This window comes from Panthera uncia, assembly GCF_023721935.1.
Source record: "Panthera uncia isolate 11264 chromosome A1 unlocalized genomic scaffold, Puncia_PCG_1.0 HiC_scaffold_16, whole genome shotgun sequence".
Lineage (NCBI taxonomy): Eukaryota > Metazoa > Chordata > Mammalia > Carnivora > Felidae > Panthera > Panthera uncia.
In genome coordinates, this window is record NW_026057576.1 from 64,627,415 (window position 1) to 64,654,820 (window position 27,406).

The 27,406-nt window shown below is 43.0% G+C and overlaps 2 protein-coding genes across 5 annotated transcripts in view; one reads left to right on the top strand and one right to left on the bottom strand.

Moving 5' to 3' along the window:
* The window catches only part of CLDN10 (claudin 10), a 23,344-nt gene extending 19,098 nt beyond the window's left edge, over window positions 1-4,246 (top strand). Inside the window, exons 4-5 of one of the 2 annotated variants that reach the window (XM_049647151.1) lie at window positions 3,194-3,301; window positions 3,910-4,246. In XM_049647151.1, the coding sequence (XP_049503108.1) occupies window positions 3,194-3,301; window positions 3,910-4,033 (232 nt within the window). In that variant the 3' untranslated portion in view covers window positions 4,034-4,246. The remainder of the gene's footprint in view (window positions 1-3,193; window positions 3,302-3,909) is intronic. The other variant, XM_049647152.1, reaches the window with a different exon arrangement.
* A 1,335-nt stretch (window positions 4,247-5,581) lies between these two features.
* The window catches only part of DZIP1 (DAZ interacting zinc finger protein 1), a 52,975-nt gene continuing 31,150 nt past the window's right edge, over window positions 5,582-27,406 (bottom strand). The window contains exons 11-20 of one of the 3 annotated variants that reach the window (XM_049647147.1): window positions 25,645-25,701; window positions 20,525-20,584; window positions 14,871-15,013; window positions 14,272-14,434; window positions 13,839-13,968; window positions 12,997-13,050; window positions 11,199-11,392; window positions 9,602-9,732; window positions 8,210-8,384; window positions 5,582-6,642 (exon numbers count right to left, since the gene is read on the bottom strand). In XM_049647147.1, the coding sequence (XP_049503104.1) occupies window positions 6,566-6,642; window positions 8,210-8,384; window positions 9,602-9,732; window positions 11,199-11,392; window positions 12,997-13,050; window positions 13,839-13,968; window positions 14,272-14,434; window positions 14,871-15,013; window positions 20,525-20,584; window positions 25,645-25,701 (1,184 nt within the window). In that variant the 3' untranslated portion in view covers window positions 5,582-6,565. The remainder of the gene's footprint in view (window positions 6,643-8,209; window positions 8,385-9,601; window positions 9,733-11,198; window positions 11,393-12,996; window positions 13,051-13,838; window positions 13,969-14,271; window positions 14,435-14,870; window positions 15,014-20,524; window positions 20,585-25,644; window positions 25,702-27,406) is intronic. The other 2 variants (XM_049647148.1, XM_049647150.1) reach the window with 2 other exon arrangements.

Here is a 27,406-nt window from a genome sequence, read left to right on the forward strand (position 1 = left end):
AGAGCATGAACGGGGGAGGGGCAGAGAGAGAGGGAGACACAGAATCGGAAACAGGCTCCAGGCTCCGAGCCATCAGCCCAGAGCCTGACGCGGGGCTCAAACTCACGGACCGCGAGATCGTGACCTGGCTGAAGTCGGACGCTTAACCGACTGCGCCACCCAGGCGCCCCTAGAGACTTATTTTTAATCGACCATGGTATCCGGCCCTGGAATCTGATTTTAGAAAGCTCAATATTTTTTAAGAAAAACCTTAGACTGTTGCTTCCGGGGGTACGTACACTAAGAGTAATAACTAAGTCACGCTTTTATTAGGAGTGAAGACAGCCTGAACTCTAATGGGAGGCCCACGATAGAGAAAAAACAGAAAGTACCATTAGACCGTAATCCCACAGTGATGTCCTCCAAGTAGAAATGTTCAGTGTGCTCACTGTTAGCCGTCTGCAGCGAAAGCGTGACGGGGGGCATCTGAGAGCAGCTTGCTGTAGGACTCACGGATGTTTTGAAGAGGTCGGATGACCTACATCTAACGACCTGGCAGGCAGTCTGCTGGTTTTATGTGCATAATTGTGTTCAAACATCATAAAAGAAGAGCTGGTGGTGGAAATCCAGGATATCCTTTTTAGGTGGATTGCATGGTGTTTAATGTAGGCATCTTTTATAAAACCGTGAACTTTGCACTCTTGGTCCGGCCAGCTCTTTTTCATCAGTGCACTTCAGCCTTGAGTCCTTTCGGTCCAGTGTTTTTGTGCAGGCTGAAGGTGTTTTGTTGCACTTTACCCCAGTCTTCTGTTTCTGCCATCGCCACTAGTGGGAGCGGTTGGAGAAGATTCTTGTTTACGGGAGCATAATTAGTGCTCTAGTGCGGGATGATGTGCTGCCCCCTGTTGTTGTACTCGCTTCAGCTGTCACCTGGGTTTCCCAGAGAAGGCAACACGACAGAGAAAAGAAGGGACCACAGGGCAGCATGTGTTGTGTGCATCACTTCTTCCCAACTGTGAACACAGGCTGTGAAATTGCCTCTGTAGCCAGATCTGAAAATGAGCGAGTGGACGATACCTTCCTGATCTTCTGTTAGGGTCGCTTCCTGCTTCCCCAAGCTGGCAGTCAAGGTCACTCTTCCATTACCATTACTGTGACTCAGATCATGGGAGAGATCCTGTCCTGCCCGGCTGGGAGTTCAGTCAGTGATATGGCACGTAGAAACAGACGAGGCAAAACTCGGGACAGGCACAGGTGGTGGGTGCATGCCAGATGCTGTCAACAGCGTGGTGTGGCCTCGAGACCTGAGTCTGGCTCTGCACCTCCTCTGGGGGGCAGGCTGGGGAGGGAGCCCACCTCAGACCTGCCTTGTCCCTTCTCGCCCTCGCCCCCTGCTCTTCTGTCTCAGCTCTTCTGTGGATTCTGCATGACCAAAAGAGACCCCTCCCACTTGGGCTTCATTTTATCCTGAAAACCACCATTAGGCTGGGAATGGCATCCGTCAGTTTTTGCCTTGCAGTGGAAGTCTGTGGGCCAAAAAAGCTTGAGGATCACTTCTTTAATTAAGAAAAAAACCCTATTCTTCAGAAAAAGCATAGGCAAGCATGAGAACACACAGCCCCTAACGTTTTGGCATACTTTTCTCATTCCTTACTTGTTTTTCTGGGTGAGTGTTCCTCCCCTAAAAGGATTTCCTCTGGCCCTCCACAGTAAGTGATTTCCTTTCTTGTTCTCTGTAGCATTATTTGCCCCTTTGTGTGGGGACATCCCCTAGGCAGCAGCTGCCTTGTCTATCTTTGTATTTGCTCAAGGCATCAGCAGAGTACTGTGACCAGCCATATAGGAGGTGTTTATTGTTTATTAGCAATCTATCACTAAATGATGTTATTTTGTATTTGTCTCCCACTAGATTGTGGTGGTAAGCAAGATAGCACTTATCTAGCACGGACTTTTCACGGGCTCTCTAGAGGAGGAAAAATTTAACCTCTTTCCCCCTCTACTCTTCGAGGTTCTCAGCTGAGACCCTATAAATTAGACTGACAAAAGATGGTTTAACAGGAGAAAAACAGTTGGTCAACCTGAGCATCATGCATACACGTGGGAGCACCCAGTGATGACTAACTCAAAGGGCCAGTTAGAACTTGGGCTTATATGGCATCTTAACAAAAGAACAATACGCTCACAGGTGAAAAGACAAGGGACAGGGCTTCTGAGCTCCTGGGGCGGCAAATTGTGGGAAGGCAGATCTATGGAGGAAGTACTGGAAGGCAGGGCTAGTTAGTAAAGTGTTATGGAGAGCCTCCTGGTGCTGTTTGTGAGCTGATCAGAGTGTATTGTTGTCTCTGGTGATTAACTTCTGTCCTTCTTGGTAGGAGGGGTAGGTGGCACAGGGGACATCTTTACAAATTTATGTCCTGCTTTTAGGCAAATGGGGAAGGGCAGAGAGCTTTTCTTGTATCTTCTCAGTTGCCTTCCACTCAAGATAATCCCCATGCCCAAGTGGCCTCTTTGGGGATGGCACATTCTGCTGATCTTCAACACCTTGTACGTGATTTGCAAATAGATGTTTATGAAATGGAATTAAACTGAAAGCAAAGGCAACCTTCCATTTTCTAACCAGAGTCTACCTGAATAATTTACCCTGTGTGGGGTGCCTGGGGAGATCAGTCGGTGAAACGTCCGACTTTGGCTCAGGTCATGATCTCGCGGTTCGTGGGTTCGAGCCCCACATTGGGCTCACTGCTGTCAGCACAGGGTCCACTTCAGATCCTCTGTTTCCCTCTCTCTGCCCCTCCTCTGCTTGCACTGCCTCTCTCCCTCTCTCAAAAATAAATGAACATTAAAAAAAATAATAATAAATTACCCTGTGCAACAGAATAAATAGATGGAAAGCTCTGTGAGCCTTAGAGCCCAGAGGAAAGATACTGGTTGAGTCAGGAGGCCTGGGCTCTGCAGCTGGCTTTGCCTCTGCCTCGCCTGCAGGGATCACTTCCTCTTCCTTTCGGGAGATTGGGGAGATACAATCAAGTGATGGCCAGAAAAACACTTTGAATAGAGTTTAAGGCGTTATGCAGATACAAGTGTTCTTATTTCCTCTGCAAGCTGCAGCGGCAATTTCTGATGAGCATTAGTAAAGGTTGGCTTGTTAGGTCTTAAATACTGTTTACTCCCCAAAAGAAGTAAGCCGTAATGCATGTGTAATGCTTCCTCACAGGTATGAATTAGGAGCTGCTCTGTTTATTGGATGGGCGGGAGCCTCACTCTGCATAATTGGTGGTGTCATATTTTGCTTTTCAATATCTGACAACAACAAAACACCCAGGTATGAAAAAGAGATAAAAATGACCTGTTAAAGTTACTACACGTGCGGCAGGTTCTAGATCGCTCACACGATTCTTAGACACATCGAAAAACAAAACACAACAAAAAAGAAACTTCAAAAAACTAGAATTGGCAAAAGTGAGGAATATATAGTGAATATAATATTCAATATAATAAATATATTGAATGGAATAAATATATACTTCGTTAAAGTTAGTTTAAAAAACAGAGCTCATCATTCTTACATTCCCAAGCTATTCTGTAAGCAGAAAGACGGGTCTTATAACAGGGTGTGGTGTATTCTTCACCTTGACCTCATCATTTTCACATGGGCAGACATTACTGATGAAGGTCACTAGGGTCCCCCAGGGTCCAGGAAGAGGAGTTTTAAAAGAGAAACAACAAATTAACAAGCCATGAGTTTCCTCTGCTGAGATTCCCGTGGTCCCGCTAACTGGTCAGAAATGGCAGTGAAATGTTTGGGGGTACAAGAGAGAGTGCTAACTAAAAGTAGTCAGGGAGGCTCTGAAACTTGGCTGGGACAGAAATGGGGGAAATGGTTTCTACCCTCCGTGTAAAAAAACGGGCTCTCGGTGTTTTGCCTTGCAGAATGGGATACGCATACAACGGGGCCACATCTGTCATGTCTTCTCGGACGAAATATCCTGGCGCAGGAGGAGATCTTAAAACCACAAACCCTTCAAAACAGTTTGATAAAAATGCTTATGTCTGAAAGGAAATCCGCCGCGAGCTGTCTTTACTATAAAAGTGAACTGTTCACAGATGATCCCCGCAAGGCCCTCCTGTAATTCACACTCAAACTATTTTTAAAACATGAATTTGGAGAATTTGCTGATTGTATGGATGTAAATGTTCTTACACAGTTATATACTAATCATTTTCTGTTGTGGCTTTCTATAAGAAAATAAACAGGTTATTTACAGGATTTGTATATATCTGATACATTTATAGAACATGCATTTAGCACCGAAGGATCAAGGATTTGTAACGTATCCTTAATCATTCAGACGTTGCAGTCTTTGCCCCCATTCCTTCTTTTCCTTCATATATTAAACAGAAGGGGTATTAAGGAGTGGTATCTTGTGAACAGTGTGGGGGCAATCCGAGCCTGTTCCTCGAAAGATGCGTGGGTTGATGGACAGGTTACAGTCTGCGTAGCATTGACTTGTGGTTTCTTACGCTTGTCACTACTGCGATCTCTGTGAGCGCTCAAGGAAGGGCTCCTGCCCATTGCCTGGCATGTCCACCTTCAATAACTGCTTGGGTGTCTCTGTAGAAAGCAGGTTCTGGAGCGGAGCATCAGCACGAGCTGAGTGAGAGATGCTGATCATGCCTGACTTTGGAGCCCGCAGAGGAAGGTCCTGGAGCCTGGGTGGCACCTGCTTTTGCAACACAGATGTGCCAACTTAATTTAAATTTGGGGCTCACTTGGCAGAAGTCCACCCCCTTCCGTCAGGAGTGAAGATGTGGCAGACACGGAGCTTGGAGCCCAGGGAAAGCCTGCTCTTGTCACTTCCTAGCCGAATGGCCTCCGGCAAGTTACTTAATAATTCTTCTTTTGTCACATCTTTTTTTTTTTTAAGTTTATTTTGAGAGACAGCGCGCACAAGTGGGGAAGAGGTAGAGAGAGAGCGGGAGAGAGAGAATCCCAGGCAGGCTCTGCGCTGTTAGCACAGAACCTGAGGCAGGGCTCAAACTCATGAACCGCGAGATCATGACTTCAGCTGAAGTCGTATGCTTAGCCAACTGAGCCACCCAGGCGCCCCTCCTTTTGGCACATCTTCAGGATGAGGATTATGAAGTTGTTCTGATTAAAGGAACTAATGATGCATGTTAAAAAAGCAAAACAGACCCAAGGTCTGTTACATAAGTATCTGTTAAATAAGTATGTTAAATAAGTATCTGTTTAAATAAGGTTGAAATAACACAGTGGCCCCTGTGCCTTTGCAGGCAGGATGTGGCTTTTGTGTGTTGCTTATCTCTGTCCTACTACATGAAAATTTGAAAGCACTTACATACAAAGTGAGTACATCTGCATAAAATGGCCTGGGGGAAGTGTTAGGGTGCAAGCAGACAAGTGAAAGGGACCCCGGAGGAAGGGGCGAGGAAGGGGCAGGGAGGGGCAGAAGCATAATAAATTGTTGTGACTTTAGATTAGGCTGTTGTGGCACAGCTAACAGGGCAAGCCTACCCCCCCCCCCCCAATAAAGTAAGTTTAGCTCAGAACTGTCTTTAATGAGTAACTCAGCTACAGTCACAGTGATGTAATGGAGGCCTTTACTTAAAAGGTTGGCAAATTGAAAAAGACATCCAAAACCCAACAGACCATTAGTTAAAATGTTACCTTTTTTTTGGAAACAAGAGTACATGTAGTACCACAAAGTACAAAAAATGCAAAAAACAGTTTATATGAACTTTGCGACCATTGACAATTGTTAAGAACAGAACTAATAGTTTTGAGGTATTTTATAATATGGGTTGGGCATTTGAAAAAAGGGGGGAAAAACCCTACATACACATATGAATTCAGTAATGACCCAATCTTTTCATATTCTGATAACTTGATGTTTAAAACAGCTACATTTTATTCATAAAATATCCAAGGTAAAGGTTATACTGCAGAAATGGTGTTTAAAGTTCTAAAATAATTGTTTAATAACAACATGCTTACAATGGCTCAAAGCTGAGTCTGGTACAGGTACTTCTGGAAAATGTATTTAGCGTGGGCCTAGCTATATTTTTATAATTCTAAACTTATTTCTATGTGAAAAATAACCAGTCTACTCGTAAGATTTCACTGATTCCACTAATTCAGTTTTAAGCATACTAACAGAATTTTATAATAAATCACTTCCAGTGTGACAATGTATATAAGAAAGGTATTAAAAAAAAAAGCTTTAATTCGAACCCAAACTGGCTATAAGTTTAAAAAAAATTCACTTAAAAATTAGTCGAAAAAATGCGCTTAAACACTAGAGTACTGCTCTGAAGAGAAAACTTTTTATGACTTCAATGACACATTATTTTTAAGCAGCAGAAGTCTTAAACACCTTTGTATGCTTCGAAATACTGTTGACAGTTTTTGTTTTCAATACTGAATTAGGTGCTGTTAAAGAGACCCTTGTTCTTTGAATCCGCTTCCTTGTTCTTGTGAGAAATACCGTAGGGCAAGAGCGTTAAGGATCCTGTGGGCAGATTACTGAAATCCTGTTGGCGTCTGGACCTTCTGACTCTGGGGCTGTAGTCACACATCTGAAGAGTCACTCCAATCAGTCACAGTTACTAAGCTGCTTTTCAACGTGCTTGATTCATCTTGAAGTCCTGTGGGGGGAGGAAGAGGAGGCCTGAGTGATCAAACCAGCACACTGAGGAGCCTGTAAAACTCCGAAACTTGGGTGTCTGAGTCTGTTCACCCATCCGCAGGCCCCAGCGTCCGCAGGCTGTGGAGGAGGCTGGGTGCAGTCTGGCCACGGAATGGCCACGTCTCCTGGACACCCTCACTGGACCCCTACGTGGAGGCTTCCACTCAGCATCTCTCCTTCCCTGCATTCAGCACAGGGTCTGGATCCTGACTGTGCTCGATAATGTTTTGTCACTGTTACGGACTCTGAGTAGTAGGTGTAAAGAAAGCAGAATCAAATTATAATAAGCCAAGTAGGAATTAAATGGTGGGGAAAAAAAGGATTTTCTAGGGGATGTGGGCTTTAATATGATGTTAAGAAGTGTGCTGAGCCACCAAAATAGTGTGGTGCAGAGATTTCCACTTGAGTGTCCTCTAGACATCTTTTCTTTGAGGGGCGTGAGGTCATGCCACGGGGAGAAGAGAAAGGGAAGGTATTCAGAGCATCCTCTCGGTCCCGTGTGCATACAGTTACTGTAATGTACACACGGTCGTCAGGTTGTGACTGTCAGAATCAACCTTCAGACAGCACAGGCAACCTGGTGATGGGCACGGTGTGGCAGTATAGGCACGGCTCCCACCCTGGAGGAGAGAAAAGTTGACTTGAAGGGCGGACATGGCAATGGCTCCTCTTGGCATCTTACAGAGTGAGGTGGCAAGAGATCTTGCTGAAAATGGAAAGGACAAAGGGAGAGGTCTGCATGTATTAAAGCTACCAATAGGGGCCTGAAGACCCTGACGAGGGGTCATGAGAGGTGTAGTGAGGGGAGAAAATGAGCCAGATCCCCCGTCTGTCTTAGCAGGACACCAACAGTTAACGTCTACAGGTGTTGAGTCTGGACACTAGCATAACCCACTACTCACATGTGGGGGAACTCGAGGTAACGTACAAGGTGAGGGGCACACAGAGGATCCCTTCTGTGACCCTTGGCTTTCACCATGGGCAGAATTTCTTTGATTAAAAAATACATAGATTACATTTTATAATTTTAAAAATTAAACATACATTGAGACTTAAGTTCCCGGACTTAGCCAGATGCTAGGTCTCACCCAAGAACAATGTCACCTCAGGGTTTCATTTGTAATTCATCCCACTGGCTACGATGTTGCAAGAGAAATCTTTCTTCAAAGAAAATAAAAACATTTGATGTGTGAGCAGATTAATTCAGGAAGACTGCCAGAAGAATGGCCCCACTCAGGTGTGTGATCAGAAATTCTAATTTTCTGCGAGGCATCTGCATGAAGCATGAATATTTGTATGGGCGTTCTCAAAAATAATGTTAAAATTAAAGTAATAAAATTAAAATCCAAAGATTAGGCCCAAATTAAATAAATATATACAGATCAGATGTTGTGCACATTTAGTCCTTTTTAAAATAAAGCATCGATACTTGTATGATATATTAAGTTTAATTAGATATTTATAAGGAAGAAACACAAATAATTAGAAAGTAGACCAAGCTCCTGTAAGACGTTAAAGTAGCAAACCTTCTCCCTTTGGCCCCTGGAGATTAGATGCAACCCAGGCATTTGGCACTTGAGTAGAATTTGGCTCATTCTTCAAAGGTAGATGTTCCTTCTGTTCTTGCCCAGTTTTTTTCCCTAAAGATTTTTCTTCCTCTAAGGATGATATGTCCCAGTCTTCATCGTCCACATCTGTGCACTAAAAGAAAAGGAGAGTAATGAACGTTTCATAAAGACGCGGTCCATGTTAGCGCCCCTTGGTCGTTCTGTTGGCTAGACTGAGCTGCTGACACAGAATGACTTGAATTTGGGGAATCTCGGAGGATTGCCCATCTGGTCATTTCTGGAAGGGAATGAAACGAACTTGGAAAGCTGTGTTTTGAAAGCAGACAGAACCACCTCTTTTATTGTTTTTGTTTTTTGTTTTTTGTTTTGCCATGGAAATGTAGGTTTCCTACCTCCTCTACCAACCATGAGTTTCCAAAATCCCAGAAACACTATGTTGTAGTAGTAAAGTAAGGGTGCTCCCTAAGTAGGAACTAGGCAGGGTCTGGGGCTCTTCCCTCTGTGATAATGTGACACTGAACTTCAGGTGACGCCACATAAGGGCCCTGCAGAAAAGGCCCCGACTGAAGGAGCACACATTTCTACTGCCCCTTTTCTAAGGAAGACACATTAGCTTTCTCTTGCTTGAGTGATACGTTTTGTCACTTTTGGCTTGTACAATACAAATAACACTACTAAAAGTAGTTTGGCAAAATGCTCTGGGTCCCTAGATGGGCAGGAGAAGAGTTAAATCTAAGCAAGCAGTGACTTGGAAGGCCCACTGGAAGACCCAGTCGGCACAGATGAGCGACGCCCGGAAATACAACAGGAGCCCTCCATCCACAGAAACACTTCCGGTGTCCTGGCGTTGGGACCTCAGAATGTGTCAGGGCCTCTCCTCCCTTCAGGAGGAAGAGCTTGGGCTCTGCCCTCAGATCTCTGATGCATTTCTCCACCAACGCCAGCTCCCAAGTGGGGCCAGACCTCGACAAGTCCCCATTTTACGGTCAGGTCATGCCACCGACTCGGATCTGAGGCCCCAGGTTCTAGTCAGTCACACGTTTCTGTGTACAAACCGTCTAACACCTGCAAGTGTCAAGCCCGACATGTGACAGGCATTTGAAAACCTGTAGAACTTGATAAGCACATGTTGCCTTATTACCAGTTAGCACCCCAGTATCTTTGATTCTCTACAGAATGGAAAGAAAGGCAAGATGGCAAGTGAGATAAGGTAAAAGTCTCAACCTCTGGCTACACCAAGTAACTAGGCTTGTTTAATATTTCACTACAAAAAGGACATACAATTAGTAAGGATAACCCGTTAAAAGATGAATTTCTCTGTGTGTGTCTAGCAAGCAAAAGTGATTTCACCTTCAGGTCTTCTTTCAGTTCTTTCTTGATGAACGCCTCGGCAACGTTAATCCCACCAAATGGCTTGTTCACACTTCCATGATTTGAAACCGTCTTTTCAACTTTTTCGGTCAGCGTTTTAATGGAGGTTCCTATGTGACCAACAGGAAATAGGTACAGTTAAAAAAAAAAAATCATTATCTATGTTTGGTTCCAAAATAACTTTATAGGCGACTTTGAAAAAATGTAAGCTTTGCAAAAAATCATATTTATTAAATTAAAATCAATTGATATATTTTGGGCATTGACAAAAAGTTACATTAATGCCCTTATAATAATCCCTTTTAAAAAGATCATGATCCCCTAGACTAGAAGTAATAAAGTTTTCATTTTAAATCAAAGAAGGATGGTTTCATTCAAGTTGTGGTCAGAAACGTTCATTTTGGACGCCTGGGTGTCTCAGTCAGTTAAGCATCTGACTTCGGCTCAGATGGTGATCCCGCAGTTTGTGGGTTTGAGCCCCACGTCGGGCTCTGTGCTGACAGCTCAGAGCCTGGAACCTGCTTCGGATTCTGCGCCTCCCTCTCTCTCTGCCCCTCCCCCACTCACACTCTGTCTTTCTTTCCTTCAAAAATAAATAAACATTAAAAAAAAAAAAGAAATGTTCACTTCAGCAAGGTAGTCTGTATAAGTGGAATATTCACGTGGGTATTTTCAAAAACAGTATTAACTGTTTTGAAATTAATTATATTTTACATAATTATGTGTACATATATAAATTGTATACAATACGATAAATTAATGATATCTGAGGTGTTTGAAATATATAATGTTTAACTGCATTAAGCAGAACTTCTTTTTTAAGAAATGACCCTTATGCCCCACTTCTCTTCAAATTATCAGCAGTCCTACACTTGGCTTTTCTGCTCCTCTAGAACTGCCACACCCAAAGGCAGCACAGTGCATAAGAACAGCCATTCTTACAGGCACCCAGTGTATGGGCTGAGTTGTATCCCTCCATGTGCATATGTTGATGTCCTGACCCCCAGTATTTCAGAACATGATCTTATTTTGAGATAAGGCCTTTAAAGGGGTAATCAAATTAAAGTGAGGTCATTAGGGGGCGGGGCATAATCCAGTATGACTAGTGTCCTTATAAAAACGGGACATTCAGACACAAAAACGAACAGGGGCAAGGTGATGTGATGAGACACAGGGACCAGACGGCCATTGGCAAGCCAAGGCCAAAGGCTCACACCAGATCTTTCCCTCGTGGCCCTCACAAAGAACCAACCTTGCCACCCTTGATTTTGGCCTTTCAGCTTCTGGAACAGAGACAAGAAATTTGTTCAAAGCCACAAGGCGTGCAGCACTTTGTTCCTAAAGCCCTAGGAAACTGACACACTTAGGTATCCCCAGCTCCCTCCTCGCCTTCCACTTGCACATCAGTCAGTTGCTGTGCCCTGTCTGTCTTCCTTCGGCAACAGTAGCTTTTGGATTAGCCCCATCCTTCCTGTGAGCACTTTCCCAGCTCAGACTCCCGGTGCTTCGTGCCCCTAGTTAGGAAGCACTGTCCTAAACAAAATTTCCTGAAGGATTTTCAATGACAACAGCTCACCTGTGGGCTTGGGAGAAATATCCGAGTCCTCGATTTCACTACCCTCGGTCCAGTCAGTGTCACTTTTGACAGTGTTCTTTCCAAAGCTATTCTTGTTGCTTTTGGATGACTGCACGAGAAGTAAGTCTGGGGATGCGCATGCCTGGATGAGGTCCTCACCATCCAACTCTTCCTCTGAACTGAAGGGCGGCGTCCTAAACAAATGAAAACCCAAACGGCATTGTTTTCCCATTTCAGGATTTACAATGATTCAGGATTTTCAGTCACTTCACATTACAGGATATGCCTTTTAAAAGAGCATTCTATTTTACAGTGAGAAGTTCAGAGTAGTATTTGTTCATTTAAGAATATTCTTTGAGCACTTAGGGCTCCTGGGTTGCTCAGTCGGGTAAGTGTCTAACTCTTGATTTCGGCTCAGGTAATGATCCCAGCATCATGGGATCAAGTCCCGTGTGGGGCTCCATGCTAAGCATGGAATCTGCTTAAGACTCTCTCTCTCCTGGGGTGCCTGGGGGCTCACTGGGTTAAGTGTCTGACTCTTGATTTTAGCTCAGGTCGTGATCTCACAGGCTCATGAGAGCCCAAGCTGGGCTCTGCACTGACAGCATGGACTCTGCTGGGTATTCTCTCTCTCCCTCTCTCTCTGCCCCTCCCCTTCTCTCTCTCTCTCAAAAAAAAAATATTCTTTGAGCATTTAAATTCCAGACAATGTTGTTATACTACATCCCATGAAATAAGGCTCTTCCTATGAGATTATGTACATGAAGAGTGCTTTTGAAGGGTAAATCATTTTTATTGCCTCTACTATATTTATACTGTCTCTAACTATATATATATAAGTTAAATATATATTTATATATAGTTATATATATAGTTTATATACATATAGTTTATATATAACTGTATATGGTTATTATATATACATATATAGTTTATATATACATAGTTTATATATATATTTATATATAGTTGATATATACATAGTTTATATTGTCTCTACTATATATACACAGTGCCTCAAGAAGAGATATTTACAGTATTAATATCTCCAGAAAAACTTGATGATAAATTTCAGTTATGATAAAATTAAATTTACTTATAAATACTCAAATTTATATTTAAATTATATTCCCTTAAATATAAATTATAAGTAAAATAACAAAACTAAAAAACATTATAAGTAAAAACAAAAATATACCTATAATTTATTAAGCCCCCATGAACTGCCAAGCACTGAGGCAAGCCCTTTTCATGTATTAATTTGTAGTAGAACTATCCTGTGAAAAAGGCAGCATCATCCCATTGAACAGATAAGGAAACAGGCTTAAACAGGTAAACTACTGAATCAGTGGCACACAGTTTATGAGTAACTCAGCTAGGATTCTTAGTATCCCGAGAGGGCCGAAGACAGTAAGGTCTAGGGCCATTCCTGATTTCCACAAGGAGCGAGAAGACTGAAATATCATCTGACTGTGCTACCAAGAATCCAGCCGCTAAAAGTTGACATCATCCATTTAATTCTTTGTGCTTATTGAAAAGTACTGGACACTGAGGGGAGTAACGGAAATGACTCAGGGCGGTCTCACTTCTTAGTGGAGGTCAAGATGTGATAAGTGCTACTGACTTACATAAAATCTGGTAAAGAAACAAAGACATGTCATAAAAGAGTAACAAATCAATTACGATGTTTAATCATTAGGGCTTTAGTTAATCACAGTGCACACACTAATTTACGATAAAAGGAACGTTCAGTGAAAAGAATTTTTTAAATGGCTGCTCCCCGCTCCCAAGTACTCACGTAAGAGTTGAAGACTTTTTGGGAAAATGATCTTCTGTGATATTTTTCTTAATTCTAAAAAACAACAGAAAACGATTTCTAAACGGCATGGACCAATAACATAATTTAATGTAAATTTCTATGGGATTGGTGATTGTGGCTTTGAACGTATGTTAACGAGGATCAGCAGCAACGAGTGTGCCAGTGCCCGTGACAGGCCGGAGCTGTACGTGTGACTCTTGGCTGAGTCAAACCTTGTTGTGGGGTGAGTGTGTGTCCCCCTAAAATCCGTGTGTGGAACCCCTAACCCCCAATGTGATGCTCTCAGAAGAAGGGGTCTTTGGGAGGTAATTAGGCTTATCTGAGGTCATGAGGGTGGGGGCCCCCATAAATGGATTAGTGTCCTTTTTAAAAAGAGGAAGAGGGATCAGTCCTCTCTCTGACTGCCATGGGAGGACACAGTGAGAAAAAAGGGAAAAAAGGCGTCTGTCTGCAAGCCTGGAAGTGAGCTGCCACCAGAACCCGACCATACTGCACGCTGATTTCAGACTTCCAATCTCCAGAAGTGTGAGAAAACATATTGCTGTTGTTTAAAGCCACCCAGTCTATCAGGGGTGCCTGGGTGGCTCGGTCGATTGAGCGTCCGACTTTGGCTCAGGTCATGATTTTGCAGTTCAGGAGTTCAAGCCCCGCATCGGGCTCCATGCTCACAGCCTGGAGCCTGGAGCCTGCTTTGGATTCTGTGTCTCCCTCTCTCTCTGCTCCTCCCCGGCTTGTGCTCTGTCTCTGTCTCTCTCTCTCAAAAATAAATAAACATTAAAAAAAACCTTTTATACAAAAATTTTAGCATTAAAAATACTCACTTGGGAACAGATGTCCTATCAGTGAAAACAGGTCTTTGCCTAATCAGTTGTCTGCTTTTGGGAGGAAGTTGCACTGCCTTGGGTATTTCTCCAGTTGAGAGGGTATCCATTTGAGAAGCACCATACTTATCTGGAATAGTAGTATCATTCATGAATCTCCATTGCCTTGATGATCAGTGAGTGAAGAAGAAAATACCACAATACTGTCTACACTGGCAGTTGAAACTAACAAACTCATCTCTTGGGTCTAGAGTCCACACCACAGGCAATTTTTAATATAAAAATAAAATCCGAGACCCAACATATAAATGGTTCATATGGTATTAGACTTGCCAATCAAGTTCTAGAGTTTGTGAGACATTTAAAATTATGAAAGAGAACTGGATTTCGCTCCTATGTGCAGAAATGCAATGGCAGCCAGTTACGGGCTTACCTGAGGACAGTAAGTTTCTCTCCTCGATTTTACAGCTGACCTCATGTTCAAGGAATTCTCGAATTTGCTGAATGTTAGGTATTTGTCTTTCTCGCTCATGTCTTGCTGATTCCACAGTTCTTAGCACTCTACTGAAGTGATCACTTGAAATACCACGTATATCCTGAAGAGATGAACCGTTAACCGAATTATCCTGGCATGTTCTTCATTTCATGAACATTTGTTAGCACGAACTATGCCAACCTCTTGTCTTTATGGCTGCGTGTGAGGTAAGCGGATGCCCTAACATACCACAACACGCTATTCTGACCTCGAAAGGCACTCCCAGCGCAGTGGGACAGGGGATGTGTGAATGACTCTACATGATTGGTTAGCGGTGAGAGGCTGTTGAGTGCTAGGACCAAATGCACAGAGGGGTGTGTGTGTGTGTGTGTGTCTGTCTGTCTGTCTGACTAACCAACAATGCAAGGTGGGCCATCAGGACAGAATGAATCCACAAGGACAGAGCAGACATGCCTTCTTCTCTTCTCTGATCCCTTCCCATTGAGAAAGCAAAATAAAGCAAAACCAACAAATGTTCCTGAAATGAATGAGCTTACCGCACTAATCCCCAAGGTTTCCAGTTTCTCCAGCAAACTCTGCTCCAACATGTTTCTGATTTCCTTATTGAGGGAGGGGTTACCCTTCAAAGCTTTCCTTAAATGTATCTTGTTGTTACTTAATTTCTGTTCATTCTCCCTTCCTGAAATAAAGTTTACAAAATGTGTTAAAAAAAATTAAATATTCCTGAACTGGAGTGTATTATGCTAAGCGAAAATAAGTCAGAGAAAAACAAGTATCATATGATTTCACTCACATGTGGAATTTAAGAAACAAAACAGACTGAACATAGGGAAAGGGAAGGAAAAATAAGATAAAAACAGAGTGGGAGGCAAACCATGAGACTCTTAAATACAGAGAACAAACTGAGGGTTGCTGGAGGCGATGGGGGGGTGGAGGATGGGCTAAATGGATGATGGACAGTAAGGAGGGCCCTTGTGATGAGCACTGGCTGTTATATGTATGTGATGAATCACTAGATTCAACTCCTGAAAGCAATACTACATTGTATCTTAACGAACTTGGATGTAAATTTAAAAAAGAAAAGAAAAAAGAAAAGAGAAGAAAAAAGAAAAATACATAAAATCCCTAAGCAGAAAATGGCAAAACACCACTTTTAAACAGCAAGCAAGCATTTTGTAATACAGTTTTTGGGTCGTTTGGTCATTCAAGCACAATATATAATGCTGAAGTATCACAACTTTCAAAACTATCTTAAGTTTGCTTTAAAACTTCAGTGTCTTGGGGCACCTGGGTGGCTCAGTCGGTTGGGCGTCCGACTTTGGCTCAGGTCATGATCTTGCGGTTTGTGGGTTCGAGCCCCGCGTCGGGCTCTGTGCTGACAGCTCGGAGCCTGGAGCCTGCTTCGGACTCTGTGTCTCCCTCTCTTTCTGCCCCCCCTGCCCCCCACACTCTGTCTCTCTCTTCTTCAAAAATAAATAAACATTAAAAAAAACTTCAGTGTCTTTAGGGGCACCTGTGTGTCTCAGTCGGTTAAGCGGCTGGCTCTTGTTTCTGTCTCAGGTCATGGTCTCACAGTTCGTGGGTTCAAGCCCCATGTCTAGCTCTGCACTAACAGGTGCAGAGCCTGCTTGGGATTCTCCCTCTCCCTCTTTCTCTGCCCCTCCCACTTAACTGAATTATAACTAGATAAATAATGCAAGAGAAATGTCTCTATAGAAGCACGGTAGAAAAAATAAATTCTTTAGAAGTTCAATGGTTTATCCTAAAATTATTTTGCTACTTTCTGAAGAATTCATCTGTCTTAAATTCAGTTAGAATTTATGTATCATTTTATGAAGAAGCCCAGTTTACATTAAATAATTAAGTTTTTATTTAATAAATTCAGTAGAAGTTTATACAAAATTTCAAAACATGAAAATTATAACCCCTCCCAAAATATTTACCAAAATGAAAAAGAGGTTAATACAGGTCTTGGGAGAAGTATATTCTGTTTAAAAGAGCCTTTCTAATTAAAAGCAAAGAAAAAACAATAGGCCATATTCTAGCTTTTCCTTCCCACTAAAAAATGTCTACTTCAAGAGCATTTGGAGAAGGGGCATGTCTACATGACCCTGAACTGAGTCCGATGTCAAAGGAGCTGAGAATTTGATGCAAGAGGCCTCACAGTGGGCTGTTCAGACCCTTGGTGAATGTCCTAAGCCAGATCTGAGAGAACACATCACCAGTGCTATCATTTTGGAGTCTATTCTCCAAACAGGGGTGTTTCACCCAACAAGGGTAGCACCAGATGCCAGCATCTAGTGGGTCTGGGGCTCCAGGGGCTCCAGAGACACCCATTCTTCCCTCCCCCACCTCAGTCCATGGGAAGTGTAGGGACCCACGGCACTCAGATTGACAGAAGACCCTCAACAAAACGCTCTGTGGTTCAGATGTTCTCTAAACCTTAGTGCGATACCAGCAGGTAAAGAATGTTTCTGCTCATTAATAACCGGTTTTGCTGAGGGCAAAATCAGTCAAATGATGATATGTACATTAAATAGAAGGAAAGGTCCTGCATGATAATGCTTTGCTATACTTTGGTACTGCGGCTTGCTAAACTGAAATTATGAAATTTTGTAAGATTATATATTAATATAAGTCAGAAGTAATCTCAAATTTTATAGTCTCAGCATTCATGCTGTTTTCCCACCAATGTTTTCCCGTATTCTGGAGCCACCTTAAAAAAAAAAAAAAAAAAACACTTCTGGGACGCCTGGGTGGCTCAGTTGGTTAAGCGGTTAAGCGTTTGACTTCAGCTCAAATCATAATCTCACAGTCTGGTCTGTGAATTGGAGCCCAGTGTTGGGCTCTGTGCTGACAGCTCAGAACCTGGAGCCTGTTTCAGATACTGTGTCTCCCTCTCTCTGCCCTTCCCCCACTCACACTGTGTCTCTCTCTCTCTCTCTCTCTCTCTCTCTCTCTCTCTCCCTCTCTTTCAAAAATAAACAAACAAACAAAAAAGCACTTCTGTCCTAGGAATGGATAATGCATCAAAATCCAGAGATAATGCACCAAAATCCAGCTGCAGCCATGGCCGTGTCGTTGGCTTTGGCTGCTAGTTGGCCATCAAGTGTACAAATATCTAGGGCTAAAATGAGAAGAGGTACCAAGAGATGGCCTGGGAGTCATGGCGCTACCAGTGAAACAGACACACCTCTCGCCCTGTTTACACAAAGGTAATTTTGGGGTCAGTATCCAGGATATAAAAGGAACTGAAGACAAGCACAGCCAGAGAGGCTCCAGGCTCTGTCTGCTCCAGGACTGGGGTCAAGTGAACTGAATTTGTTTGCTGATTGGTCTGGGTTCATTCTCAACCCTGATGACAAATTCATTCTGATGACCGAGTTTCCCACAATGACTGCAGATTAAACATTTCCCTCTGTCCTCAAATTCACTTTATATGTTGATGCTTGCTTTGGATTATTCATTTATGAATAATTAGAAACCTCTTGGTAGGAGGCTCTCAGAAGGCTGGAGCTGGCCGATAAGAAGCAAAAGAAAGAATATAGAATGAACAGGAGAAAAAACATAAAGTTTTTATGTAAAGGTGGAATTAATCACTTGAAAGCCAATCACAGCTGAAGACTTTAATTAAAGCACATACCGCTCACAAGATCAGTAAGACAAAACTTTCTAAGGATCAGCATTTCATCTCATTAAAAAATTTAAGGCATAGGGTGCCTGGGTCAGTCGGTTAAGCACCTGACGTTAGGTCAGGTCATGATCTCACCGTTTGTGAGTTCAAGCCCCGCGTCGGGCTCTGTGCTGACACCTGGGAGCCTGGATCCTGCTTTAGATTCTGTGTCTCCCTCTCTCTCTGCCCCTACTTCTCCCTCTCTCTCTCACACAAATAAACATTAAAAAAATTTTTTTTTTAAATGTAAAGCATACCCAGGTAGGTGGCCAGTGGATAACAGCCCACACAAATGATCAGTTATATCAGACTAATGACACAGCATTCATGGTGAGCAAATAATTGCAGTGCAAAGCAAACAGTAAAAAAAACCAAAACAGAATTTCCGAGTCGGAAGGGACTTCATCATCTAGTAATTAATTGTCTCATTTTTCACCTGAAGACACTAAAAACAGAGAGGTAAAGAGACTGCTCCAAGGGCACCCTGCCAGTCCTGGACCAGCCTGCCTCTCTCGCTTCATTCCTTGCATTAAACTACGGAAAGCAGAACACCTGGACTTTAGTTCCAGTCCCGTCGCTAATGAAGCCCAACAGCTTGGAGCAAGCTCCCGATCCCCCTGTGTTTCGAGGTTCTGAACAATAAAACGGCCCCTGAGAGCCCTCCTGGCCCTCACATCCTAACGTCCTATAGGACAGCAAGATCAAATATGCCTCTCTGGGACTGTCAAAAAAGTACGGACGCAGAAATAGTCATGCATGCCTTACTTCTTGGTAACAGCCACAGCGCTTTGCAAACAAACCACTGCCAAAATTTAGCTGCACAGATATCATCGCAAAATGTTAGCACAGCTGAGGAATTTATTGATGGCAATTAATCTGCTGGCCCCATGGAAGCACTGGAAGGATTCATTGGGTCCCTGGCTTCTGTAACAGTGTGCTTGGGACTCAGGGCTTTCTGGTGGTCTCCAGCCCTTTCCTATGTCCCACTAGAGCTGTGTCTGAACGCAGTTGAGGGTGGCAAAAATTATTTTCTTTCCCAGTCTGGTCCCTTGCATGTGGCAACACAACCGATGACGGTGTTTGCCGCCCAAACTCACCCCCTACATGGTCTGGGTAGAGAATTTTAAAAGAAACAGAGGCAGAAGGGTGCAGCGGGAGGAAGCAGGGCCCCAAGTGATGGTGGACAAAGCAGGACTCCTCTTGGAACCTAGCTGACTCGTTTTTCAAATGAGTGTGAACCGTATGATTTGGGGCTCCTGTTTAAAAATTTTGGACCCTTTCTATGAACCTCCTGATGCATTACATAGATTCTTCACAGAATAAGATATTTTGTGTTCCAGACATCAGTAAATGACATGGAGGAGGGAGAAAGCATGTTACTTGAAAGCAAATTGAAAATACACATTGCATAGATTTTATAGATGTGCCTGGTTTAGTCACTTCTCAATTTCTAAACAATTTGGAAAAAGTTGTCTAGATAACACAGAAGAAGTTATAACAACTATTAAGAATTTGCAAATTGGAATATATAATTTTAATTCTTGGGGCGGCTGGGTGGCTCAAGTCTGTTAAGCCTCCAACTTCAGCTCAGGTCATGATCTCATATTTCGTGAGTTCAAGCCCTGCGTTGGGCTCTGTGCTGACAGCTCAGAGCCTGGAGCCTGCTTCAGATTCTGTGTCTCCCTCTCTCTCTCCCCCTCCCCCACTTGTGCTTTCTTTCTCTCTCTCTCTCTCTCTCTCTCTCTCTGTCTCTCTCTCAAAAATAAAGATTAAAAAAATTTTTAATAAAAAAATTTTAATTCTCTAACACAAATGCCAAGGCCAGAATCTATATACATATTAACCATTTGCTTTCTCCTGAAGAGGTGATAAATGGTCAAGCATTATCACTGTTAAGGAGAAAATGATGATAAACAGATTCAGATGTAATGGTGTTAGGATCTACAAGTCTGGCATAGAAAATACACTTAATAATGTGGAACATTTTTCATAAACTTCAAAATTAATGGACAGAAAGTGATTTTGAGAACTGCCAAATGAATAAGCAACAATTGCTCTAATTATCTCCCCAAACCTTGAACAGCTCCCAAATTTGCCCACACAGATATTATTCTGCACCTAAATATTCTACATTGAGAGCTTAAACATTACGATTTTCTTGCTATTAAAATCATTTTGAAATGGGTACTTCACCCACTCCTTTCCCAGATCCAGGGTGTGAGAAATACCTACTGTGCGACGAATATTTTTGTTATCATCGGGCACACGACTGACACAAAAATGTCTTATTCAGATGCTAAGAATGCAGGAATGCAGGGGAAAGAAAATATACCAGCATGTTCAAGGAGTAAGATGACAGATTACTACAGATAGACTGAAAGCATAATCTCCAAACCTAAATGTCTTCCCTACTTTGGATATGGTGTGACAAAAACCACTGGATCGGATTCAAGGCTTGCGTTTTGGCATCTAAGTAGACTCTAGGCAGGTAGGACCCCTGATGGAGCCCTTGGTTACCTTTTTCTTCCTCTGAAAGCTCTTCTATTGGTTCCAGTATGTGCGATGGGAATGCCTGTTCTATCGATGAGGAAAAATAAGAACAGTACAAACAGGACAACAGCAAAGTAAAATTAGTTTCCTTGCAAACAACTTTGAGACCCATATAGTTCCGCAGTATTTTAATCATGCCCCAAACAGCAGGATTCGCTGGGGGAAAATATATGGAGGCAGTCAGTTAAAGCTGGTCACTTTTTCGTGATATCTTCTCTTTCCACGTCTTTTCCATCAAGTCCCCTCTCAGGAAATTATATTTTCAAATAATTACACCCAGTTTCTCACTCAGCAACCTCGTGCCTGATGCGATTCTTTTAAGGACACAACTGCAAAAGGTCTTCTTCACTTATCCACCCCCCCCCCCAAATACTTTCCTTATAAGGTATTTTGATAGGGTGGCTAAAGAGAAAATTAATGAAGCGATTTCAGTTCCAAAAATAAAAATATTTGAAAATGCCCAAGGCTCTGGGATTCCCACTTGTCATTAGCCCCGGGGCCTTTAAGTGGGAGGACCGGGATGGTGGAGGACGGGTGGCTCGAGGGGCAGTGGGAGGACTAAGACCCTGTCCTTATACGCCTCTGTGTCCCCAAACCACGGTTCAACACCTGCTTCCACTCCGGGAAAGCCACCAGGGCAAGGCTGCGGACAGACTGCACGTGAAGGCAGGCTGTTCCCAATCCCACCCCAGAACAGGGCCCGGTGTGTGTGGGGGGGGGGGGGGGGGGGGGGGGTGCGGAGATGAGGCCTCCTGGTGACTGTGCACTAGGAAACCCATAGGCAGCACAGATAAAGCTAAATGCCATCCCATCAATAGAGGGAAAGTTCCTTCCTGGGGAAGGTCAGGTTTGGGCGTCAGGCAGTCAGGTTTCAGACACGGAATAAAATGCAGAGATCTAACTTAGGAAGTGCGTGCTTCACTCGTCTTCAGCTTGGAGACTGCCACAGGGACCTCCCCAGGGAGCTCTCCACCTGCACCCACAGGGCCGAGGCCATTTCATTCCACCACCTGACCCCAGAGTGGGTGACCTTGAGGGTAGTAACTGCCAACAATTACTGAGAGCCCACCAGCTTGTTGGGCACAGATCTATGTGCTTTGCACAGATTCCCTAAGATTTAATACCCCCTACTCTGATGTTCTAGATTTAATTTGCTGAAGGGTACTTCTGGTACTCTGTTTTAGGCATCTAAAAACATATGCACACATGTACAGGGACACACAAATAAATACATATATGTTATACTTAAGTATATATAAATAGGCTCTTATAGCTTATTCAGCAACCAAGTCAACCTATCTAACGTTGACTGGGAGAAATGCATTTTAAACTTCTGGAACTTCTGGAACACGGCCTAGCAAATAGTAGTCTAATTTTGAAACATGAACATGATCACACAAAGAAGCATTTAATTACATCCATGGATCACGGCTGCTGAACATTAGAAATGTGCTTTCGAATTTGTCATTCAGCAGCAAGATTTTAAAGTCATATAAATAAAGAAAAAATCCTGTAATTATGTGTGGCGATGGATGTTAACTAGACCCTGTGGTGATCGTTTCACAATATATACAATTACCAAATCATTATGTTGTACACCTGATACGTGTTATAGATCAATTTTATCTCAGTAAAATATTAAAAAAATTAAAAGGTAAAGTTACACAAATAGACTATTTACTAGTTTGAACTGCTGAAAGTAGGGATTTTTAGGAGGAGAGCTAATTTCAATTTTTAAAGTCACATGGTATATATTTTATTATACTTTGTGAAAATGACAAAAATAAAGTTATGAGGAAAATCTCCCTAAAATCTCCCCAAACCATCATATGCATATTTATTATCATTGTATTACAGAGATCATCTTAGGACTTATTTCTCTGGAGTCAGGATAAATCTTCAAAACTGTGACCTTTGCTCCTGTGGGGCAGAGGACAGGGTTCTAGGGGAGGGAAGCCAGGCTCCTACAATAAAGCAAGTGAGGCCCACCAGACCCCAGCTCCCTAAACTAGCAGACTGATGTCCAAGTGTGAAGAGAAGGGCCTGCCATTCTTATGCCTTATAAGCCACAGGTCCAGCCTCCAAACGACCCAGTTCCTGCCCTGGTTTGAGATCTCCATCCAGGGTGAGAGCTGAAGTCTCTCCCCTGTGAATGCTCCAGAGGCTTCCAGAAAAATCGTTATGTCAGTCTCCTACCATAACCTCCAGAAGACAGACTCTTAGATCTCTATCTAGCCCTTTGGCACTTGTCGGCCGCACCCCAGAAGCTAACGTTTGGCCAGGGCTTGCTCACTGGCTCCTGTTCCAAAGGTCCTGCTTCACCTGATCCTCACCACAGCCCACCAAAGTAGCCAATACTACTCTCCCCATTTGTCAGGCAGGGAAACCCAAACCTACGGCTTCCTGAGTCAACTATGAATCCAGACTGTCTGCTTCCCTTCAAAGTCTAGGCTCTTGGCCATGAAGCCATGTGCCTTCCCACTGGCAATGGCTGCATCTGTCTCCCAGAGTCCTCTAAATGGCACGGTCTCCGTGAGCTCATCGTGTTCTTAACCCTTCCCTCATCCTCGCCTGAACCATCTGCACCTGTACCTTTCCACCAATTCCCGGGAATGGCTGGTATGTCTGCCCCCTCTTGTTTCAAAACCTCAACCCCAATTCCTAGGTGAAGAATCTCCTGTAGACCACTACTCGAGCCCCAGCTGGTCTCTCCAGCTCTGATTCTTTGAATACACTCTGGTCAGGCTAAGCTTCCGCAAGCTTAGCCCTCCAAGTCTGGCCACACCCAGCCTCAAGAACATTCAGAAGCTACATAATGTCACAAGAACGGCCTGAACAGCTATAGTCTGGCACACGGCGCTTGCCATGAACAGTCTCAACCAACCTTACTTCCTTCAAATCTCTTCTGCATACTCTATGCTCAGCCAAATAATTCATCTGCACCATTAATTCACATCTAGTGCGTTCCTGTTACCTTTTGCTTCTATTTTTTGCTTTGTCTTGGCTGAAAGGAGTGGCCTACACCCCTGCCTCCTCTCTGGGACAGCCCACATCTTGTAACTGATCGCTCGATCCAGGAAAATTCTGAACTGCCCATCCCAGCTCTAAAGCCCCCGGTGAGATCTGACGAGGCCTCCACTGCAGCTGTATCTGGGTTCAACGTCCCCTTCCACCCACGTCTTCTCTCACGGGGGTTGTCCAAGAGCACTGCCCAATAACCTCCCACCTGCAGATCTCCAACCTAAGACAGTGAGTAATCACGACATTTCTCACAGTAAAAAACCTCATCAAGCTCTGAGATGGAAAAGGAAAGACTGAGACGTAATCGGCCTAAATAATGTTATGCAATACAGACTTACTCTCCCTGCCCCCTCCCCCACCCCTACCGTTGGGGACACTGCCATGGCTGGGGGTGGGGGGCAGGTCAGTGGGCCCCCGTACTAGCCTCCTCCTTGCTCCTGCCCATTGAGATGCTCACAAATCAGCTCAGATCCCAATCCAAAGACTGCAGGCCTCATGCCAGGTCTGGCTGGCATTTAAAACTAGCATTTTAATCCCAGCAGATGCCAACAAGGGGGCATGGCTGGTTCATGCAGTCCAGCTCCAATCAGGGCAAAGTCCATAAGGAACACAGTGCTTTGAAACTGATGGATTTGTCAGGACTCTTGAATTAACTCCAGACAGCTTACTTACTTACTTACATACTTACTATGGGGTCCAAAATACTAAACATACTTACTATAGGGGTGCCAAAAATATTTATATTTTTTGTTTTAACAAAGAAAATGTAGACCTCAGACACTGTCACACAAAAGGCTAATGATAACAAAGTAACAAAAGACAGAAGAAGAAACTATAGCACGCTGTGAAAGTACAGAGAAGCAGTCGGCAATGCATTATAAAAATCAACCCTGAAAAAGAAGGCAAGACAGAGATTTTAGACCCAAGATAAAGAATATGAGTAGAGAGCAATTGCCAGGGGAAGTTTTCTTGTCTATTCAATATTAAAGCAAATTGACATAGATGTAACATACATTTTATCTCTTTTACTGGCCCAGAGGGAGAAAACCCGAGTGTTCTATAAACACTTGCCAATAATAACACCCACTAAGTAGGGAATTTATGCATCACATAGTGTGAACACATATGCTCAAGGGTATTGATCCTCCTGAAATGCCTGAAATGACCTTTGGAAAAAAAAAGTGAGGGGCAATAAACACTTCATGAGTCCATCAGTGAGCAAAGAGATAATTACAAAAGGCCACGATCATATGAACCACAACACTTCTGAAGACACAAAGTCTGATATGACTGACCATGGATTTAAGTCTAACTAAAATGCAATGAAGTAATCATTTACATTCCAGAAGCATTTGTAGATAGCAGAAAAAAGTTGATTCCTCTCCCATTTTAATTCAGTTAATACACAGGTGACCACAGGAAAACAATGTACTAAAAACATGCTTGCAAAGACTGTAAACACTTTAATAGTATAAAAATAAAATACGGCTACAAAAATTCACCCTATCTATTGGATCATGTGATTAACAATTATCATCCTTGTGCCCCTGGTCCAAGAATGGACTCCTGGCAGTGATTTCCACCAGTGGTTCCTACTTTTCCCTTTGGTTTCTGTCACATGTCTTTTCTAGATTTTTCCAACCAATCGCTGAAACTGTTTGTTTAAAAAAGGTGATTTGCTGCCACACTGAAAGTTACAAAAACAGTCACACATGCCCTGTGGCACGTGCTGGTTGGCTGGTCTAGTAGAAAATCACCTTCTTACCCAACACCTACTACTTTCCGCCCGAAATCACACATAATCAAAGTACTACTCAAAGTTAAAAATCTCTGCTTGTGAGTCCAGCAACATATACAGGTTTTACTTTATGCCTTTAGTAGGTATATTCACAGTTTATGATAATATTACATATGAAGGCTGTAGTTTTATTAACTGTTTTGCATTTGCTAAAACGTCTTCTGTTTTGTTTTGCATAATTACCCCCACAGAAGCACTTTTAGTTAATAAGTTCTCTGACTCAGGGCAGAAACTGCACATAAAATGCTGAGACTTGGCTGAAACTTACCGTGTGCCATTGTTAGACTTGGTTTAGCATCCAAAGTCTGTGGGGCTGAGGCAGTCACTGAAACAGCACAAAGAGAGAAAGCTCACAGGCTCCCGTAACAAAAGCATAAGCATCTCAACTTGATAATCAAGCACTCCTCCAATAAGTCAAGATATATACAGATCCTAAGGGACAAATGTTTCAGGTGACAGTCACCAGCTAACCTAAACCAATTCTCTGTAACAGCTTTATTGAAATGCGGTTTGCCCTTTGAAAATACAGAATTCAGTGGTGTTTAGTGAACTCAGAGCTGTATAACCATAACCACTACTAATGTTAGAACATTTTCATCACACGCACCCAAACATCCATTAGCCACGACTCCCCATTTCTTCCTACCCACGGTCCCTGACAAGCACTGATCTACTTTCTGTCTCTGTGGATTTGCCTCATTTTGGGGCATTTCATATAAAATGGACTCAAACATTGGGGTCCTGTGTAAATGGCTTCTTTCACTTAACACCACATTTTCAAAGTTCATCTGTGTTGCACATCGCATGTTAGCATCAGCCAATTCCACTGTATGGACTGACCACATTTTATATATCTATTCATTAGATGACGGGTATTTGGGTGTTTCTACTTTCTGGCTGTTGTGAATAATGCTGATATGAACGTTCATGTACAATAAATAAATTTTAAAAATCCAATCACTGGGCTGGAACACATTGTGAGAAGGCATTAACTCAGTCAAAGCCTTTAGAGAGAAGTCTGATTCAAGGAAGACTAAATGCTTTCTACTTTTAAAATATCGTCAGAAAATTAGATTCCACAGCCTCCCTTCCAATATTTGACAATTCTTACCTGAGGTTCCTCTCTGGACTATGTATTTGTCTATCAGTTTTCTCTTCCACTAGCTTATTACGATAGATCTTTAATTCTAATCCTACTCTGAAAAATACTGGCCACAAGCCTTAGCTTCCTCCATGGGCATACATTTTTGTCTTTACAACGGCCACTGGTGAAAGTGTTCAACTCCTAGCTGTGTGTAAATGACATACACAGACCCTAGAAACAAGATCCTGAAAGCCATTTGCAACTTTCATAATCTAGATCAAGGTTTGCAAAAGTAAAACCCATGGAACATACTAGTCCACCATCTGTCTTTGTAAATAAAGTTTTAGTGGAACAAAAGATTGTTCCAATACTGTGCCAAGTACAAAGTATGAACAATAACAATTTAATGCCTTTTAACCTTGTCATCCTTCTACAAAATGCATTTTTTCCATAAGATGTAAGCCCAGCTTTTACCATCCCCTCAACCCCACTCTTGGCACGAACCTGCCCTTCCCTCCTCAGCACTTCTCACCCTCTTCTGCTTGCAGAAGTAACATCAAGAGGCCTCCAGAAGCATTTGAGAAGACTGAGCGGTGAAAACCATTAGCATTTCCCAGTCAATTGTGCCAAATTCCCAAACATGCTCATCACTACTGTCCTGGGCCCATATGAATGGTACCGTCACTCAGCGCCTAGCCTCAGCCTGAACCCTTCCCTGGTATTCTGATCCCTGTTTGCACGCACGTCCTCTCTTGTCCAGGATCACCCTTACTTCCTCCATCCTTACGCTTTCCTGAATGGACTAAAAGAATAATAAGAATATTTCAACTGTTTAACTATTATTAGGAAAACAATCTTTCCGTTTCTAAACTCTTCAGATTATGTCTTTGTGGATTATAGCCAAACCCTGATGGTTCCGGAAGACAGACTTGCCGAGCCCTCCTCA